Raw genomic sequence first — 18,514 nt, forward strand, 5'->3', positions numbered from 1 at the left:
CGCGGCCTATGGGCTGCTGTGAAACTTTTGACAACTCACTTTCTCCCTCCAAGCCCCCGACGACCTTCCCTCTCTTGATCTAATCTACTTAGCCGACAAGCGCCTGCCTGTTATTCTGTGTCTGCACAGTGCCAGGCCTTGAGGGACTCTGCTCTCAGCTGGGAACCCTCAGAGCTGCGGTAAGAGAGGCAATAAGAATAAAACATTCATTCATCAGTCACAGAATCCTGCTCCCTGGCTGCCAACGAGCCTCACCTCCTCCCTTCCCCCAAAGGGGGAGAGACGGACCCCCCCCACACACATCGCAAAGGGCTCCTGCGTCCAGCCAGAGCAGCGTTTCTTAAACTGTGTTCCGCGGCACACTGGTGTGCCTCGAGGCAGTCGGAGATGTGCTGCGGAGAACAACAGAGTTCAAAATGGCCACCCTTAAAGGAGCAGGCGACCTTTCTTTTTTATTTTTGCTCAGTAACTTCTCCCCCAACCCTTTGTATGCTGTTCCTCATAAAAAAATGATTGTTTGGTGTTCCTCAGTCTTAAAAAGTTTAAGAAACACTGAGCCAGAGCATAAAAGCAATGGGGCCGCAGGGCCCCGGGAGATGACGTCAGAGCACACACGTCAGTGCTGGGAAACAGGGCAGGCAAGGGGCATTGTCCCCTGAGCAAGCGGTGAGCTGGGGAGCGGGACTCAGCCTCCAGAATCTTCCTCCTGGCCCCTAACGCAGATGTCCCAGGGCAGCCCGTTCCGCAGGGTTCAGGGACACCCTGGAGTCCAGTCACGGAACAGACGGGTCTCTGTGATCGGAGCACCACCCCAGGCGAGGGACAGCAGCCACTGCCTGCCACTTCATACCCCCTGGCCCCAGTCCCCAGCAGGCACCTGGCTCCTTGGGCCATGCTACAGGGCAGGGCGGGGAGAAGGGAATCCTGCCTGACCAGCTGAGAGTCTGAAGCAGGAGAGCGGCTCCCCACTGCCGCCAGAGCCTCCAGACCGGTGTCACTCCACGCCCTGGAGAGCAGCGTCTCCTGAGACTGGCGCTGGCACGCCCGGGTGCGTCTCTCCAAACCAACAGCCCCTCAACCCCGGGGAGCGTCGGGCCGAGGGCTCAGCAAGGGTGGAGTGGATGGGGCTGGGGGTGGGACTTCCCTCCATGCTTCCAAGTGCACGAGCGCAGGCTGGAAGCAGGCTCTGCCCGAGGGGGATGCACGGGGCAGGCAGCAGCCATGCAAACGGGCGGGAGAGCAGTGGGATCCTGGGCAGGAGGCTGTCTCCGGGCAGTCTGCTGGAAAGAAAGGGCTGAGATAGGGCTCGCGGCCCTGGCAGTCCATGGAGGGCAAGGGGCAGGTGGCCCTGTTGCGGATGGGCAATGGATGGGCGGGACGGGGCACAGGAGTAGTGGGGGGTCCAGGAGAGGCCTGGCCGTGCTTGCAGGACAGGCTCTGCTTGGCTAGGTGAGAGGGGTGGGCGTGGCAAGCTATCGAGTGTGGGGGGGGAAATCATTGGTTGGGGTTGGGGTTGGTCCTGCCTTGGGCAGGGGGCTGGATTTGATGACCTCCTGGGATCTCTTCCAGCTCTGTGATTCTGTGATTCCATCCGAGGGCAGCTGGGGCATAGGACACACCTAGGCCAGGTGCAGCCGTGAGCGCGCAGGCGGCGGCAGATGCAAGGGGTCAGGGAGGGCTTAGGAGAGGATGGGTTTCGCCTCCCGACCCCCAGCCCCAGCACTCAGCTCCCTTTCGGCCAGGAGACTGGGCTCCATCCGCCTCCCTCTGCGGAGCTGCCTCCTTCTCGCTGGCATTTACTCTCTACGGGTCCAGGCTCAGCGGCAGCTCAGTCTTCATCGAGATCTTCCTGTGGCACCATGCGGCCTCCCAGAGCCATTGGCAATAAGGCCGCTGCTTGGGCCGGAGCCCCGGTGCCGAACCAGGCCTCCAGCCCCGCAGCACAGTGAGTTCCAGAGAAAATTCCAGCCTCGGATTCTCCACGCAGCCCCTACACAAGCCCACACCCCCCCTCCCTGCCCGGGGACCCCGCGTCTGGCTCACCTTGGCGCCAGCCCTGGGACAGTCGCTGGTGGAGACTCCGGCTGGCGCTCTTAGCGATGAGCTCGGCCAGGTCCTCGAAGTTCAGGATGAACATGATGACGGCTGCTTCCTCGTTCTTCACCGGGACCACGTCCACCAGGCACCGGAGACACGACGCTGCCACGGGAAAGAGCAGGGACCGGATCAGAGCAGGGGGGGGGGGCCTGGAGCATAGCCCACCCCTGCAAACTCCCCCCCATGTGGATACAACTCATGCCCTAAAACCTGGGACTCCCCGGGAGAGAGAACACCAGGGCGGGAGCCCCCTTTGGATATTAAAAGGGTCGCCATGCTACAGTTGGGCATCCCCTCTCAATGGTGAAGCCCCAGGATTCCCTGTAAGCTGAGCACTTGGGCGGCCACCCAGGAAAGATCCAAATGCTGCCCAGCTGATTAGCAGAGCACCCACAGCCGGCTGCATGTGTGTCTACTGGTGGTGCACATCTGCACATGCCTCCGTGCACATACAATTTATTCCACACATCAATGGAAATAAAATTAGAGGGCACATTCTGAGCCCCACGCAGGCATGCCCCCAGCCTGTGACAAGCCAGAGCCACCTTCTTGCAGATTGCTGCGGGTGTCAGCCTGCCGCTTGCCCACATCACCTCCCAGATCTGGCCTTGGAGCAGATTCTTGCTGCTGGAGGGACGGCTGCATGCCCAGGTCTCCCAGGAGGCAACAGCCACTTGCTGTGATTGTTTCACTCAGTGATGGAAGGAGCAGCAGATGCTCGGGGGGGGGGGGGTTGAACAGGATGGGAAATTAATCCGTATAGATCAATATGGTTTCATGGTCCATGGGGCCTGGCCAGGCAGATCTAAGCATTGCACGATGATGCGAGTACAACCTGGGTTGATAGAAGTAACTGTGCTGGTGTAACACTCGCAGACGTCTGTCACGAGATTTAGTCTCTCCGCTAGATATTCTGATGAAACAATCAGCACTATACCTGGATGAGAGGATGGGTTGCACCCTCAGCACATCTGTGGATGACCCTAAACTAGGGGGAGAGGTAGATACATTGGAGGGCAGGGATAGGGTCTAGAGTGACCTGAACAAATGGGAGGATTGGGCCAGACGAAATCTGAGGTTCAGCAAGGACAAGTGCAGAGTCCTGCATTTGGGATGGAAGAATCCCAAGCGTCGTTACAGGCTGGGGACCGACTGGCTAAGCAGCAGTTCTGCAGAAAAGGACCTGGGGGTTCCAGTGGACGAGAAGCTGGACACGAGTCAACAGGACGCCCTTGTAGCCTCAAAGACTAATGGCACATTGGGCTGCATTAGGAGGAGCGTTGCCAGCAGATCTAGAGAAGTGATGATTCCCCTTTATTCGGCACTGGGGAGGCCACGTCTGGAGGATTGCGTCCAATTCTGGGTGCCCAGTTACAGAAAGGGTGTGGACTCATTGGAGAGGGTCCAGCGGAGGGCAACGAAAATGATTCGGGGGCTGGAGCACATGACCTACGAGGAGAGGCTGAGGGATTTGGGTTTGTTTAGTCTGCAGAAGAGAAGAGCGAGCGGGGATTTGAGAGCAGCCTTCAACCAGGGCTGGCTCGAGCCATTCCTGCACCCTGGGCAGTGGGTGCACGACGCATGCGCGGCCCCGCCCCCCGGCGCACTGTGCACCTTACGGCTGCAATCGGGTGCGTGGCGCCAGGGGCAGATGACCGTTTTGCGGGGCCCTGGGCAGCATAATTCCGCGGGGTCCCCCTTTTGCCACGGTGCATGCGCGGGGCTTTCTGAAGCGCGGGGCCCTGCCCTTTATCTGCCCCTGCGTGGCGCCTGATTGCAGCTCTAAGGGGCGTCGTGCGGCCCCTGGCCCAGGGTGCGTGGTGCCTGGTGGCAGCTCTAAGGGGTGCTGTGCGGCTGGGCACGCGGTGCCCCTTACAGCTGCCATCAACCGCCCCCCATAGGTTGGCACCCCGGGCAGCTGCCTGGCTAGCCCCCTGCTTAATCCGTCCCTGCCTTCAACTATCTGAAGAGGGTTCCAAAGAGGATGGAGGGAGACTGTTCTGACAGGTGGCAGAACAAGGAGCAATGGGCTCAAGAGAAAATGGGAGAAGTCTAGGTTGGATATTAGGAAAAACTATTTCCCTAGGAGGGTGGGGAAGCGCTGGGATGGGTTCCCTGGGGAGGGGGTGGAATCTCCATCCCTAGAGGTTTTTAAGTCCGGGCTTGACAAAGCCCTGGCTGGGATGATTTAGTTGGGGTTGGACCTGCTTTAGGCAGGGGGCTGGACTCGATGGCCTCCTGAGGTCTCTACCAGCCCTAGAATTATATACAAAATCAAAACAGAGCTCATTAAAAACTGGCTAAATGATGGATCTTGAAATATAATTAGTCCCACAGAATCATCATCAAATGTGGAGAGGTCTAGGGGATCCCACCGAGTCAGGTCACAGCTCTGTGCGATTTTTCTCAGTGATCGGGGTCAGGGGGAGTGTTTTTTAAAGGGCTCAAAGTCCTGAATGCATACTGGGAGCTGAGCTCTTGAGTGTCTGGCTCCAGCTGGCGGTGCTGAGGACCTGGGTGTCCGCCTCGAGCTCTGGTCGACATGCAGGTTTGCGTGGCGTGTCCCAGCCGATGCAGAGTTGACGGCTCTGGTTTTCCAGGGCTGTTATTTCCGTTCGTCGGCACGGAAAGCCCCAGTAATTAAACATTCAGAAAGAAATACGAACTTACGCTCAGGTCTGTGTTTGCCCCCCGGAGACATGCCGTTCAGAATCAATGAATAGCTCCTTGCCATGCAATACCGACGGCAGCGCTAACGACTTAATTAAAACCAGCCCTTTTATCAGCCTGGCGCATCAGTTCTATGTTACTCATAGACTCATAGACCTTAAGGTCAGAAGGGACCATCATGATCATCTAGTCTGACCCCCTGCACAGCGCAGGCCACAGAATCTCACCCACCCCTCCCAGAATAATCCTCTCCCCTATATCTCCGATATTGAAGCCTTCAAATACTTTGAAGACCCCAAGATGCAGAGAATCCTCCAGCTGTGATCTGTGCCCCATGCAACAGAGGAAGGCGAAAAACCTCCAGGGCCTCTGCCAATCTACCCTGGAGGAAAATTCCTTCCTGACCCCAAATATGGCGATCCAGCTAAACCCTGAGCATGTGGGCAAGACTCACCAGCCGGACACCCAGGAAGTTCTCTATAGTAACTCCTATCATCCCTCCAGTGACCTATTTCCCACTGATAATGAATGGTCAATTACTTACCAAGATCTCATTAACTGGCCACCCTCGCTCACTCCTTGCCCAGGGATCTGTGCAGGGCTGCAAGGGGGATAGAAACATCCTGCCTAGAGTGAGCTACAACCATCGCTTGTCTGGGCGGGCGGGGAGGGAACGGCAGCTGGGGTGAGCAGAGACACCCGAGGATGAAGGGGGAGCAGGTACAGCCTGGCTCCCCCCTCCCCTCCCAATTCACGGGTTACACAGCTGAGCCAGAGCAGATGGGGAAATCAGTTCTGCCAGCTCTAAGGCCAGCTGGTGCAGCCTACGCCCTGCCTGGAGGAGGCGGGGCCCACATGGTGGCTCTCAAGGCTCAGTTTGGGCCCCGGTTCGTTATTGGGGCAGTGTCGTGGCCCCGCCCCCCGGATCTTCGAGTTCCAAGTTCCCAGGAGCCGTCCCAGGTATTTATAGAACTTTGCACTTTTACAGCTATCTGGGAGGCACGTTACCAGCCGGCCCCTGCCCAGGAACAAAGCCAGGGCCACCCAACCACCGAGCTCTTGCTCTGACCAGCAGCTGCACAGAGACGGAAGCCTAGGCCCACTCCTTAGCCCATCAGCTGTTCCGCCTCCATGCAGGAGCAGGGCCCATGTGCATTTGCCAGTTCATTACACCACCACACGACCAACCGGGGCACAGAACCCTGCTTTACTCCGGCTCAGGAGACTCTGCAGAGCCTGACTTGAGCCCCTAGGTAAACCTCTAATAACTGCTCTGCCGCCTGGGAGTTTAAAGAGCCTTTAAACACGCCGATCCTGAAGGGTCACAAATATTTGACTCTGTAAATCAGCAGGCTGCTTGCCAAACGCAGGCTCATAAAGATCGGCGTGTAGCCCGGGGCTCCTCCTCGCCGCCTAACCAGCTGGGGGAGGGGGGCTTCTTCTTAGCATTTCATAAGCCAGTGGCCCGGGGGAGGAAAGTTTCTGTCGCGGAGGCAAGATGTACGGCTTTAATAACACTGGCCTCGGACAGCCTGGAGTCACGGGGCACTGAGACTGGCGACGCACAGCTTGGGAGGCTGGGACGCTGAAAAATGGAGCGCGAGAGTTCAGCATCACCCGCCGTGCAACAAGGTGACCCAGATCGGGGAGATTTCAAGGCCTGCAAGGACTGCCACGTAGCGATACAGACAGACGGAGACGGAGCTAGGACAGCCGGACACGCCCACGATCACAGCCACGCTCAGCACCAGCCTCGTACCTTGCTGTTGAAATGCATACTAAGCACATGCCCAGGCCCCAGGAAGTGACATGGTCCTTGTTTGCCAATGCCTGACTGCCACACGTCCCTGTCATAACACGCCAAGGCCTCACGGAGCGGCTTGGCAGCAACGGGCGAAGACCCCCTGAAATTCGGGCGTGAGTCCCTGCAAAGGGACGGCGCACGCCTGTGCTAGGCCACTCTGAATTAACGGCGTGGCCATGACAGAGTTCTGCCGATGACAGCCGGTGCACTTCAAGCCGTGGTCGCCAGCCTATCGATCGGGATCTGCCGGGAGATCTTGGAGCCTCTGACAGGGGGTCCTGACTGGTTTGGCCAAGTGCGGGCACTTCAGCTGCCCCTCCTCCGACTACTGCGCATCTCCTGCCATTTGCCTTGGAGTTGCCCCTCCTGTTTGCGGTGCAGGGGAAGGAGAGGAGGGTGCTGATGTCAGGAAGCCCCCCCTCCCACTCTGGATCCTGTCTCCACAGAGCAGAGAGGGGGCGCAATAGGATTTGGGATGAAGGGAGTTCGCTGGCTGCTTTGGGGAGTGGTGCAGGGCCAGGACCAGGGTGAACCTGCCTTAGCCCCACTGCACCACCACCCAGGAGCCACCGGAGGTCAGCAGGACCCAGCTGGAGCCCCCATCCCAAAACCCTACCCCAGTCATGAACCCCCTCGTGCACCCCAAGCCCCTGCCCTAGCACCCCTTGCATCCAAACACCTTCCCAGAGCCTGTACCTAGAACCCCCTCCAGCACCCCAACAGCCTGCCCCACGCTCAGTTCAGAGCCCCTCTCGCACTCCAAATCCCTTAATCCAAGACCAGAACCTGCACCCACAACCCTCTGCCCCAGCTTGGTGAAAGTAAGGGAGGGAGGGAGGATGGAGTGGGCAGGGGCGGGGCCTCAGAGAAGAGGCAAAGAGGAGGCGGAGCAAGGGTGCTTGGGTTTGAGATAGATCTTGAATTGCACTTCAATTTAAGAAATGATCTCATGCTTAAAAAGGTTGGAGACCCCTGCCTTAAAGCCACTGACAGGCTAACTGCAGTTGACCTTGTCTAGAGAACACAGTTACATCTTATGCAAGCCCTTTCCTAGAGCAACAATTCGGAAGATTCCCGAGAAACAAGGCCCGGTTCTTAACCAGAGCTAAATTCAGCGCCCCAGAATGGTTCTAGGAGGCTCTGTGCTTCAATGAGCAATAACCACGAGGCCTTGAGCACTAGCAGTTATTTAAAAATCCCACCGTACCTTCCACACGATCTGGGGTGTTAAACACGACGTCCTGGCCAAACTCCGCTGCGAGGGATTACATTGCGCCTCCCTAACAACAACCGGATGCAGAACTCTTCTTTGCTTTCAAGGGACCCTTCCAGCTGCTGTGTTAAACAGCAGCTCTGTCCTACCCCAGAAGCAGCTGCATTTCTATGTGTGCTTTGCATGAGTGCAGTCCCTTGGGATCCTCTAGGATGAAACCTACTGTGGTAGCACAGGCTATAACTGTTCGGCGAGAGGATGCACCCTCACAATGCAGCACCGCGCTGGAACTTTCCATCCTCATGTGTCAGGGCCAGGGTGCCAGGGTGCATCAGGAAACCCCTTGGCACACTAGCCCTGATGCGGCCAATTTCCCACTTAGATCCCTTGTGTTTGGTTTTTTTTTAAAGCTCTTTCACGTACTAGCGAAGCCTGAGAAAAACTGCAGCAGTCACTCCCCACAATTGCGATAGGAGCGGGGCACTGTGTAACGTGGGAAGGCGAGCGAGAGGTTCTGCGCCTGTTCTTCAAACCCTCATCTAGGCATGTCTCTGCCGCACAGCTGCTCCCAGCGGCAATTAGTTTCCGTGGTGGAAGGCACCGATTCCTTATCTCCCTCATTCCGCTCTGTGATTAACAGGCCAGCAGCTCACAGGCCAGGGGATTAACACATCAACAGGCACCGCGTCGTGCTGATGCTCCTATCAGGAGCTGCGTTCCTTGGCAGAGCCGGCATTGCGGCTGGGGGAAAGGGAAGGGAACAATCTCTTCTGTGCTGCAATTTTAAAGCGCTCAGGCTGCTCTAATCAGGAGCAGATGGCCAGCATCTCAGAACTTTAAAATCTGCCCTGACGTCAGTTACGCACATACACAAAAGAACGGGAAAGCAGTGGACACAGTTAAATCCTTTTAAAGGGCCAGACAGCTAGGATTAGTTTTTCAGTAGATATAGGATAAATCCAGTTAGAGAGGGAGGTGGGGAGGAGACAGGGCTGGTAGGGTCAATAGCAGAATCCTTTATGAGGGACGGGCTGGTCACGTAAGAACCAGAACTCATGAAATAGGGAAAAATAGTAAGCCAAAAATCCAGCCTGATGTGCCATTCTTTGTATGAATCAAACAGCACCACAGGGTTTGCTGGGCTGTCAAATCCACACTAAGAAGTTAAGTTGGCCCAACGACATTGACCGGGGACAGTGTTCCCTGTAAGCTGTGCGCCTGGGCAGCCGCGCAGGAGAAATTCAAATGCCACCCAGCGGATTAGCAGAGCGAGGTTTTGTGTTTATATGGGTGGTGCACATTCACACATGCCTCGGTGCACATAACATTTATTCTGCACACGCAGAGAAAAAATCCGCACATGGATGGAAAAGGTTAGAGGGACCCTTGGCAACCTAATCCCCAGAGCAGACAGTGCTAGGCTGATGGAAGAATCCACTCAGGGTATGTCTACAGCCCTACAGCCGATGAGAGAGGTTCTCCTGTCAGCATAGGTGCTCCGCCTTCCTGAGAGGTGGTAGTTACATCCGTGGAGGAATTCTTCTGTCAATCTAGAGCTGCCTACAGTCGGTATAGCTATGCAGAGGAAGTGGATTTTTCCATTGAGAGAGGTATCTGTACCGCTCCCAGTATAGACCAGCCCTTAATTACCACTTCTTAGGGAACTGGATTCCCTACAGCCACAAGAAAACCCCTTCTGCGGGGGGAGTGAGTGTCTCCACTGAAGCATGACAGAGCCGACGCGGTTTAAGCGTAGACGTAGCCAGCATCCCTGGATATACCCGAGAGCTGCCAGGCATGCACGACGACATCTGCAAAATCTCAGACCTTTCCCAACCGTTTGCCCGAATAGAGGCGCAGGGGGCGATTCCAGCCCGGAAGCACCGTATTCACTCGCCCCCTTTCGCCTCGGAAAGCGTTTCTAGCCACGCAAGGAAACACAAAGCCACAGGCCAGAGCCAGGAAAAAATAAGCCGTGTTCACTGGAGCCCCGGCCGTGCAAACGACCAGCTTGCGGTGAATTCTAATGAATAACAAACACCGACAAAGAGACTTGGCAGCAGGCTGCTCTGTAAGAAGCGCATGGCTGTTATTCCTCCTCCCAAAGACGCCAACCAGGGGCGATAACAACACTTTGCAGTCACCTGGCGTCTTTCCCCCTGGGAGTGCAAGGCCCTTTCCAAAGGGAGGGAAAAACGATCACCCCCATTTTACATCAGGAGAGCATGAGACAGGGCGGGTGGCTGGCCTGTGGTGACGGGAGGCTTAGGGGCAGTCAGGCGCAGAACCCAGAAGCCTGCTTCTGTCACCTGCCTCTGCTCTGACCACTAGACTACACTCCTCTCTCCCCCGCCCCCAGCCCCAGCTGGGAACAGAACCCAGGAGTCCTGACTGGCAGGCTCCTGTGCAGTGGTTTTCAGCGGGGAGTGTCATTTGGGCCAGACTACGGCACCTCCTGTCAACGACACACTGGAATCCAGCCACGTCCCTCCGTACGAGAGACCTCACACCAGCCTGCTGCGTGGGTGGCAGCCCCTCTGTGCAGGGCGTCAGACCCAGCTGAGCCCGAGGGAGGAGCGAGTCGTTCCGGCTGTTGGCTGGGGTGCGGCGGGAAGTCGGAGGCCACCCCAGAAGCGACTGGGATCTCAGGAGAAGAGCAGGGAAAGGAAAGCAGCTTTCGGGGGCCCAGCTGGCTGAGCAGGGCCAGCCGCTGGGTCCCTTTGTTTCTTCTCCTTTTTCTCCCGCCTTTCTTCCCTCTCCCCCTGTGACAAGCTGTTTCCAGGAAGGCCGAGCTTTCCAAAGGCACCTAGCTCTGCTCCGTCATTAATCAGGCTGCCCTAGCCCACACCCTCCAAGCTATTGAAGCCCCAAACTCCCCGGTGCCAAATTGGCTTTGGCAGCTTTGAAACATGGAGCTTGGATACTAACCCAGTGGCCTTTGCTCCTCCGCTGTCTAGCCGGAGCCGGGGCCCTGACCCCAGCGGGCTCCAGACCAGACTGTAGGCAGGGGGCTGGGTCCGAGTGGACCCAGCTGATCCGACCTCCTTCACAAGGGGCAGCTCCCCCCCCCCCCCAGGCCCCTGGCTCCAGCCCTCACGGGGGGAGGGCCAGGCAGGGGAGGCAGACGCTGCAGCTGCACATGGCAGGAGCTGGCTGCTCCCGGCAGGTTCTCCCTGCCAGACGAGCGCAATGAGCCATCTGGGCCCCCGGCTGGCAGGGACTTCCTGAGTCTCCCTTGGCTTGCAGCAGCGAGGGGAGGGGAGCACCCGGCCGTCGTGCTGGGACTTGCCTTCTCTTCCCTGCACCCATTCGGTGCGGTGGCTCCCGAGAGGGCTGCTTGGGGCTCCGGGAGCCCCGGTGCGGCCTGTGCCACCCCCCTTCCGACACAGCATGCCCATGCCAGGGCCTGTGAGGAGGCAGCCAGGGCCCCTTACAGCAGCACTACACAGTGTCTGCCCCAGTGAATCCTCTCCCGGGCTGCTCCAGCCCATTAGGGGCGGGTTCTCAGTCCATCTCCCGAGCTCAGCGCATCTTCTCTGCTGCCTCCCCTCCCGCCTGTGGCAAGACCCCTGGGCAGGGGTTAGACTGGGCCGCCCGGCTAGGCCCCATGCTGCCCTCGGTCACCCTGCCGCACGGCTGGATCAGCTCCCGCAGGGCCTCAGGACAGGAGCCCGGCGGCAGAACAACCCAGCATGTGTGTGACTCAGCGGGGCCCGCACAGCTGCTGCCAGCCACACAGTCTCCTGGGGGGCGCAGGGTCTGTAACCCAGGGGGAACAGAAGCCGAGGGGCAACAGAAAGGACCTTCCAGCCTCCCATTCGCCCCATGCCGAAGGCCCCGAACGTGGCATGCAGCCTTCCCCTCGGCCACCCTCTGCTGAGCACCTGGAAGAGGTGGGAGCTTTGCTGGTGTTACCCTCTGGCTCGTTGCTCCGTCATGTTTGAGCGCCTGTGAGGGCCATTCCCCTCCTGGTTTCCAAGCCAGATGCAGCTGCCTGGTCAGCAGATGATTTCAAGCCCCTCTCATGCTCCAGCCCTGATCAAAGTTAGGCCTTGTCTATACTTATCCCATGCTCCAGAGTTTGATCTTCCGGGGTTCGATTTAGCAGGTCTAGCAAGGACCTGCTAAATCCACCGCTGATAGTGCCCCCGTGGACTGTGGTACTCCCCTGGGCCACGAGGAGTAAGGGAGGTCGATGGGAGTTTCTCCCGTTGATCTCCCACAGTGGGGACGCGGCGGTAAGTCGAGCGAAGATACGTCGTCTCCAGCTACGCTGTTCATGTAGCTAGAGTTGTGTATCTTAATTCGACTTTCTCCCCCAGTGGAGACCTGGCATTAGGGGTGTTTCCCTGGGAACAGGAGGTGTCTTGCTAGGGTAGAGGGTAGCTGCAACATCCCTCTGGTTACAGGCCTCAGCTAACCCTTGCAAAATGTGGAGCGTGTATGTCTGCGTCTGCGTGACTCTGCTTTTAGCAACAAGGCTGTAACGTCGGGCAGTGTAAACGCTGCGTGTTGGCAATCTGGCAGAGAAAATACTTCGACCTCCCGCCCGAGCAGCGTTCACTTTGTCAGCAGGACGGCGCTGTTGACAGCGCGCGCTTGCACTTGCCGTGGCAAAGCTTTTGTTGTGCGAGGGGAGGAGATTAAGCCCCCGTGAAGGAGAATTTTTGTCCCTCAATTGCAAGCGTCGAGGTAGAATCAAAGCCAGTGCCGGGGTAAAGCAGTGGGAGCTGCACCGGCCCCCATCTGGCATGAGTTTGTCCTTACCGCTCAGATCCGGACACCGGGCTGAATTCATCCCTGCTGTAACACCACTGGCGGGGCGCAGAGCCGCGCCATTCCCGGCTAGTCTCAAGCTCACAGGCAGACGGCCGGGGGGGAGCCAGCCGTGTGAGCACAGCTGAGTGGGTTCGCAGATCCAACTCAGGCCCCACCGGTCAGCCACTGTTCCAGAGCCAGGCACCGTCTGCCGGAATGCCAGGACGGCTGGGCGCTTTCCTCAGCCCCACAGCGTAGCCCGGTTTGCCAACAAGCTCAGCGCTGGATTTATGTGGACTCAGCCCCCCTGCATCTGGGGCCAGATTTTGCAAAGGGTCCAGCTCCTCAGATGGCTCTGGGGGGGTATGTCTACACTACCCCACTAGTTCGAACTAGGAGGGTAGTGTAGACATACCCGGGGAAAGCTGGTCACTTGGGGGCTGAGCAGGTCAAAAGCTCCGTGAGGTCAGTGAGACACTGACCACTGAAAACCCAGCTCTGTGCCTCAGTTTCCCTGCCAGCATAACGATGGATCCTTCCCTGCCTCACACACGGGCCTAATGGCGATTCATAAAGAGTTTGGAGACCTGTGGCTCAGAGGAGCAGTCCAACCACAGAGCTGCAGCAGAGGTGGGGGAAGGGCTCTACAGGGCTTACAGACCAATCGATACAGGCTTTCAAAGGTCACAGTCACATCGGGCCCATTTTAATGAGCAGATTCGTTTGCTCGAGACCCAGGTGTGCCATACCCTCCTTTCCCAGCATCACCAGGGTCGGGCGCCGTGGCCGTAGAGTAAACACGTACCGACGATGACGAAAAAGCCCCAAAGAAATCCCCCCTCCCCATCCCCAGCAAAGCTTTGGCCCTCGAAAAGAAAGGGGGCAAAGATTCCCTGAGACACCCGAAGGACCGTGCTCCTGCTAGTGATTTGACAAGGCAGACTAAAACCCAAAGCCAGAGAAAACAGACAGCCGTTTTCCATGCCACAGCTGGGGCCAACCAGACCAAAATGCCAGCTGGCTGCAAACCTGTCGAGTCACTGCCAGGAGGGGGCCGTCGCGACCGGGGGTGGTTCTGAACTTCCCAGCCATTGCAAGACGGGCGCAGCTGTCCAGCCTGCGGCCGGAGCCAGCCTTTTCCTGCTCCTCGTGCCCGGCAGCCCTGGGGCAGGGGAAAGGCCAACGGGAGTTTTCAAAAAGCTTTGCACAAAGTATCAGGAGCTGGCTGGAGTCTGGCGCGAGGCTCCCGAGCCACGCAGAGCCAGGAGAGACTAATGGGCTTTGGCAGAGAACGACCGACAGAACTGGAGCGTGCCTGGTGGTTCCTCTCAGCCTGCAGCGGTTACAGATCCCGGGCATGGCCTCGTCTGCACGGGAAATCCTTCAAGTCGCATTATTGCCGGCCCAGTGGCCTTCTGGGAAACGCACCGTACCAGCGCGGGTGTCCCCCACAGTCCCTGCTGAAAGCAGCCGCCCCAGGCTGGGCAGACCACACCTGCCCCCACACCGTTTGGGCCACTCGGGGAAGGGTGATCTGCAGCTCCCAGAATGCACAGCACCGGAACCGAGGCCACGTGCTTCTCCCGGCCGTTCTGCCCTCAGGACTTGGGCTGGGCGGGGGGAGGATTACACTTTGCCCTGCGTTCGGCCAGGGATGGAGCGCGCCTCACAGGCATGAGCTCACGCCGTCCCACCCCACGGGCAGGCAGGGATCAGGAGGAGATGGAGACATGGAGGTGCCCAGAGGTTATATGAGGACAGACCCCAGGAGTCGTAGACTCCGGCCCACAGCCCCAACCACCAGAGCGAGACACGGAGCCCAAGCATCCTGCCAGCCATGTTCTAGCCACTAGGTCACACTCCCGTCCCTCACCGCAGGCAGGAAGGATCTCCGGCGCCTGTGCTCTGGGACGCTTCCATCCCAGGACGGGGGCCTATGGAGCTCTAGGGAGGTGCGGAGTTGTCAGAAGGAGAGGCTAACGAAGGCCAGCTCTCTCCACTCTGCCCCCAGGGCCTGGTTTTCCCCGGGGCGCCTGGGCCGAGGGAACCCTTGGGTTTCAGGTGTAACTCAGCCTCTGCTGTCACAATAGCAACCCCTGCATTGCAGCACGTAAGGGCCTACATGGAGACCCCGGGACTCCTCTCTGAAGGGAGCTCACTGCGGGCTGGCAGGCGGCACCGGGAGCCGCAGCCCTGGGCAGGGGGAGGGCGTCGAGCTGCCCTGGGAATAAGGGGAATGGAGAATTCCACCGTCCCGACTCCAGAACGCCAATGGTGCCGTAGCGGGGCCGGGATCGGCGAGACTCCAGGCTGAGCGGCATGAGCAGAGCGAGGGGGTGGGGGTGCCCACAGGTGATTTATGGCAGGACAGGGAGATGTCCCCGAGATTAACCGCGTGCTTAAGAATTCAGCTCTTGGAGCTTGAATGCAGCCAGGCGCAGAGAGAGCTGAGCTCCCGGAGGGAGGGAGGGAGGGAGACGTGGGGAGGTTTCCCGGTGGGGGAGAGCTAACGGAGCAGGGGCTGCCCTTGCAAGGGAGAGCAGGGGGAGGGGGAAAGAAACCGAAAGGGGGAAATGAGGGGGGACTGGAGGGGGGATGGGGAAAGGAGTTGAGGAGAGGGAAAGAGCCGGGCTGGGGGGCAGAAACAGGGCAACACTCGCATGGTTGCACGTTCCTTCAAATCTGATCTAACGCTGGTGCCTTGGGCCTGTGACCCAGGGACCCTTGGGGATTCAGGCAGCCAGCGAATCGCCGTCACCTCCTGCTTCTGACACCACTGAGCTTGAAAGCGCAGAAAAAAGCAGCTGCCCTAGAGACTTTGGCATCTGCCCGGCTAGATCTTGTGTGCTCTGAGCCGACACCCCCGTCCCTGCCCTTCCACAGGCCCAGCCTGACACCACCTCAGGGAAGAGGGGTCCCTAAAACTTTAACATCACACTCGCAGGCCAGTGGCCTCCTGCCCTGAGATCCAGCCCAGGCCGGGATGAACCGAGACTCATGCCCACGCGACGGCGCTTCCAATTCCTAGGTGTGGAATGGGTGCCGCCCTTGTTAGCAGGCTCATTGCACAGCCCAGGACTGAGCGGGCCCGGAGACCCTCCCGAGCCTTGCGTCCCTTCTTGGCCAGGGGGGCGGAGCAGCATGTGCGAGGAGACTTAGTCCAGCGCTGCCCCCCACCCCCGTGCTGCTACAGACTCACGCCGCTGGTGTGCGGGGGTGGGAAGAGAAGCAGGAAGCACAGTCCCTCCCCCAGAGAGAGGGGGACCCGCAGGAGCGGGGAATAAGTTGCTCAGCCCTTATTTTAACTTTCATCCTCTGCCAAGTTTGACTGTTCCCCTGCGCTCCCTTCCATCCCCCCGCTGGGCTCCGTCTGCTCTGTGTAACGGCTCATTAGCACGTCAGAGCGATCGCGGGGAGCGGCAATTACCCTCCCCTTCACCTCCGGTGCTGTGGGCAGCCTGTGACTGGGAACCCGCTGGGGTGCGCTGGGCGACAAGGGGAACCAGCATAGGAACGGTCACACTGGGTCAGGCCAGAGGCCCATCTAGCCCAGCGTCCTGTCTGCTGACGGTGGCCAATGCCGGCTGCCCCAGAGGGAATGAAGAGAACAGGTAACCATCAAGTGATCTATCCCCTGTCTCCCATGCCCAACTTCTGGCACACAGAGGCCAGGGACACCATTCCTGCCCATCCTGGCTAATAGCCTTTGATGGACCCATCCTCCATGAAAGTCTCTAGTTCTTTTTTGAACCCTGTTCAAGTCCTGGTCTTCACAACTTCCTCTGGCAAGGAGTTCCACAGGTTGATGGTGCATTGACTAATGAAGGGAACCATTAGCAAGTGCTGTCTTCTCTGTCCACCTCCCTGCGCTCTCTTTTCACTAACCTCCTTACTGTCTGTCTATCCAGCTATATATCTTCTCTGCCCCTCAAACCTAGGCCTATTCCTCTAACTTCTCTGCCCATCACATCTTCTGTATCCATCCAGTCTACTCTATCTAGCTATCTAGGCTTTTATGAGCTGCCTGCACCTGGTCCTTATGCACCTAGCTGGGAGCAGAGCTCCTTTGAAAATCTGGTTCCAGCAGCTAGTCCTGAGCGCTTGAAATTCTGGGCCTAAAGAGTAGGCGGATGCAAGGCCACATGCTTAAATGGTGAGAAGAAAAACTGGACATCAGGCCTGAGCAGAAAAGCGGCCCCTTCCCCTGGGTGTTGTGAGGCAGAATGCATTAAAGAGTGGGAGGTGGGAGGTGGTGGAGGCCCTAGGACGGACTGATCAGGTGTGGCAGGAGATGTGTATACTGGAGAGCGGAGCTGTTGCATTTTCTGCATAAGGCACCTTTAAACATAGGGCCGGCTCTTTGCTTGGCTCAGGACAGCGGCGAGTCTGGGAAGTTCAGATGCAGACTATGAGCGTCCCACACTGGGCTCTGCCTCTCTCTCCTGGGCCCTTCATAAGGCACCTCGTCCGCTGATTGCCCGGCCAGCAGCAGCCTCCCGTCCGCACTGGCTGAAATCCAGCAGCTGTCTCGGTGCTGACCATGGGCTGCTGCGACCCGCTCAGCGATCACAGGGATGCCCAGAAGCTTCAGTGGCACAAGAAGATGACGGACAGCGCGCAGCAGGACTCTTTTATGGCCCGAGGGAGAGGTCGAGCCGGGTTGCATCCAGTTTGCATGGACGGCCCGTCCCCTAGGACTCGCTAGGAGGAGGACGACATGAGATGGCCTTCATCTGAAGTGAGGCACCACAAGTGAAGGCTGCCGGGATGGGACATGGGCTGCACCGTCATGCATACACAAAATGGCCAGTGGGGGACTGGACGTGGGACTAGGGATGTTAACTATCGGTTAACTGAATAGTCGAGTAACCTCATGAATTCTTATCGGTTACTCGACTATTCTAGAGTCCCCGGGGCGGGGCCGGCCAGTGCGCACCAGCCTCACTCCCGAGGAGCCCCTGCCAGTCTGCGCTGCTGCCTCTGTATCAGAGGTAGCAGCATGGGGTGCCAGGTGGGAGCTGGTCCATGAGGGGAGCCAGTTTAAAAACCAGCTCCCCTTGCAAACTGGCTGCCTGTCACTCACTGCTGCTGCCTCTGATAAAGAGGCAGCAGCGCGGGGTGGCAGCAGCCCGTTTGGCAGGGGGTTGAGCTCCTGGACATGGTGCGAGCCAGAACTGAGCCAGGCTGCCTGCCCGCCAGGCTCCTAACACACTTTACATGCAGAACTGCAGCGGGGGTAGGTCCCAGACCCATCAGGACTGAGCCAGACTGCTGGCCAGCCTGCTAAAAAATATACAGGCAAAGGGCAGGGAGGAATGCCTGTAGTCAATACGCTTTTGCTTATCAGTTAATCAACTACACTTTTCCATCCCTGCTGGGGTCACTGAGCACCAAAGGCCTTGCTCCTGACTACTTGAGCTAAAGAAGCCATCCTGCTATGGCTAGAGAGGGAGTAAATTGCTACAGTAACTAGGGCGAGCCACTGGAGGGGGGAAGGAAACAAGACGACATGCAGAACGGAGAGAGGAAAAGGACATTAACTGGACACACACCAGGGTCAGAACCAGCAGCAGGGAGAGATTCAACGTTTCCCTTCCACTGGGTTAAACCAGCTGATGTTTCCCTTCAGTTTCGCCCCATGATTTAGAAGCCAGGCTGCAAACACGCCATTCTCAGGAGACCCCCCAAGTGCTTCCCGATTCAGGTCATGTTAGAAACACCACCGGGCTTCAGTGCTTCCCTTTCCCCTCCCAAAGGAGAGCAGGCTCGAGCGAGGCGGTGGGAATGTGAAACACGTGGATAATTATATCCATGCCAGCCCGACACCCTTCCCAAGCAAGATAATGAGGCAGTTCAAACAGGCCCCCAAGAATTAAAGGAGAGCAATGCAATTAACACAAATCAACACGGGTGTGACAGGGCTTCACCTTTAAGGGTAAAGCCCAGCCCTGGGAGAGAGTGGAGCCCACAGC

General features: G+C 58.2%; 1 protein-coding gene across 3 annotated transcripts in view; it reads right to left on the reverse strand.

The window, feature by feature from the left end:
• KCNH6 (potassium voltage-gated channel subfamily H member 6) overlaps positions 1-18,514 on the reverse strand; it is a 122,897-nt gene that overhangs the window by 66,305 nt on the left and 38,078 nt on the right. For all 3 annotated transcript variants that reach the window (XM_075911217.2, XM_075911219.2, XM_075911218.2), the window contains one exon: positions 2,044-2,199. In XM_075911217.2, coding sequence (XP_075767332.2) covers positions 2,044-2,199 — 156 coding nt within the window. The remainder of the gene's footprint in view (positions 1-2,043; positions 2,200-18,514) is intronic.

Source organism: Pelodiscus sinensis, chromosome 29 (assembly GCF_052426305.1).
Source record: "Pelodiscus sinensis isolate ZL-2025 chromosome 29, ASM5242630v1, whole genome shotgun sequence".
Lineage (NCBI taxonomy): Eukaryota > Metazoa > Chordata > Testudines > Trionychidae > Pelodiscus > Pelodiscus sinensis.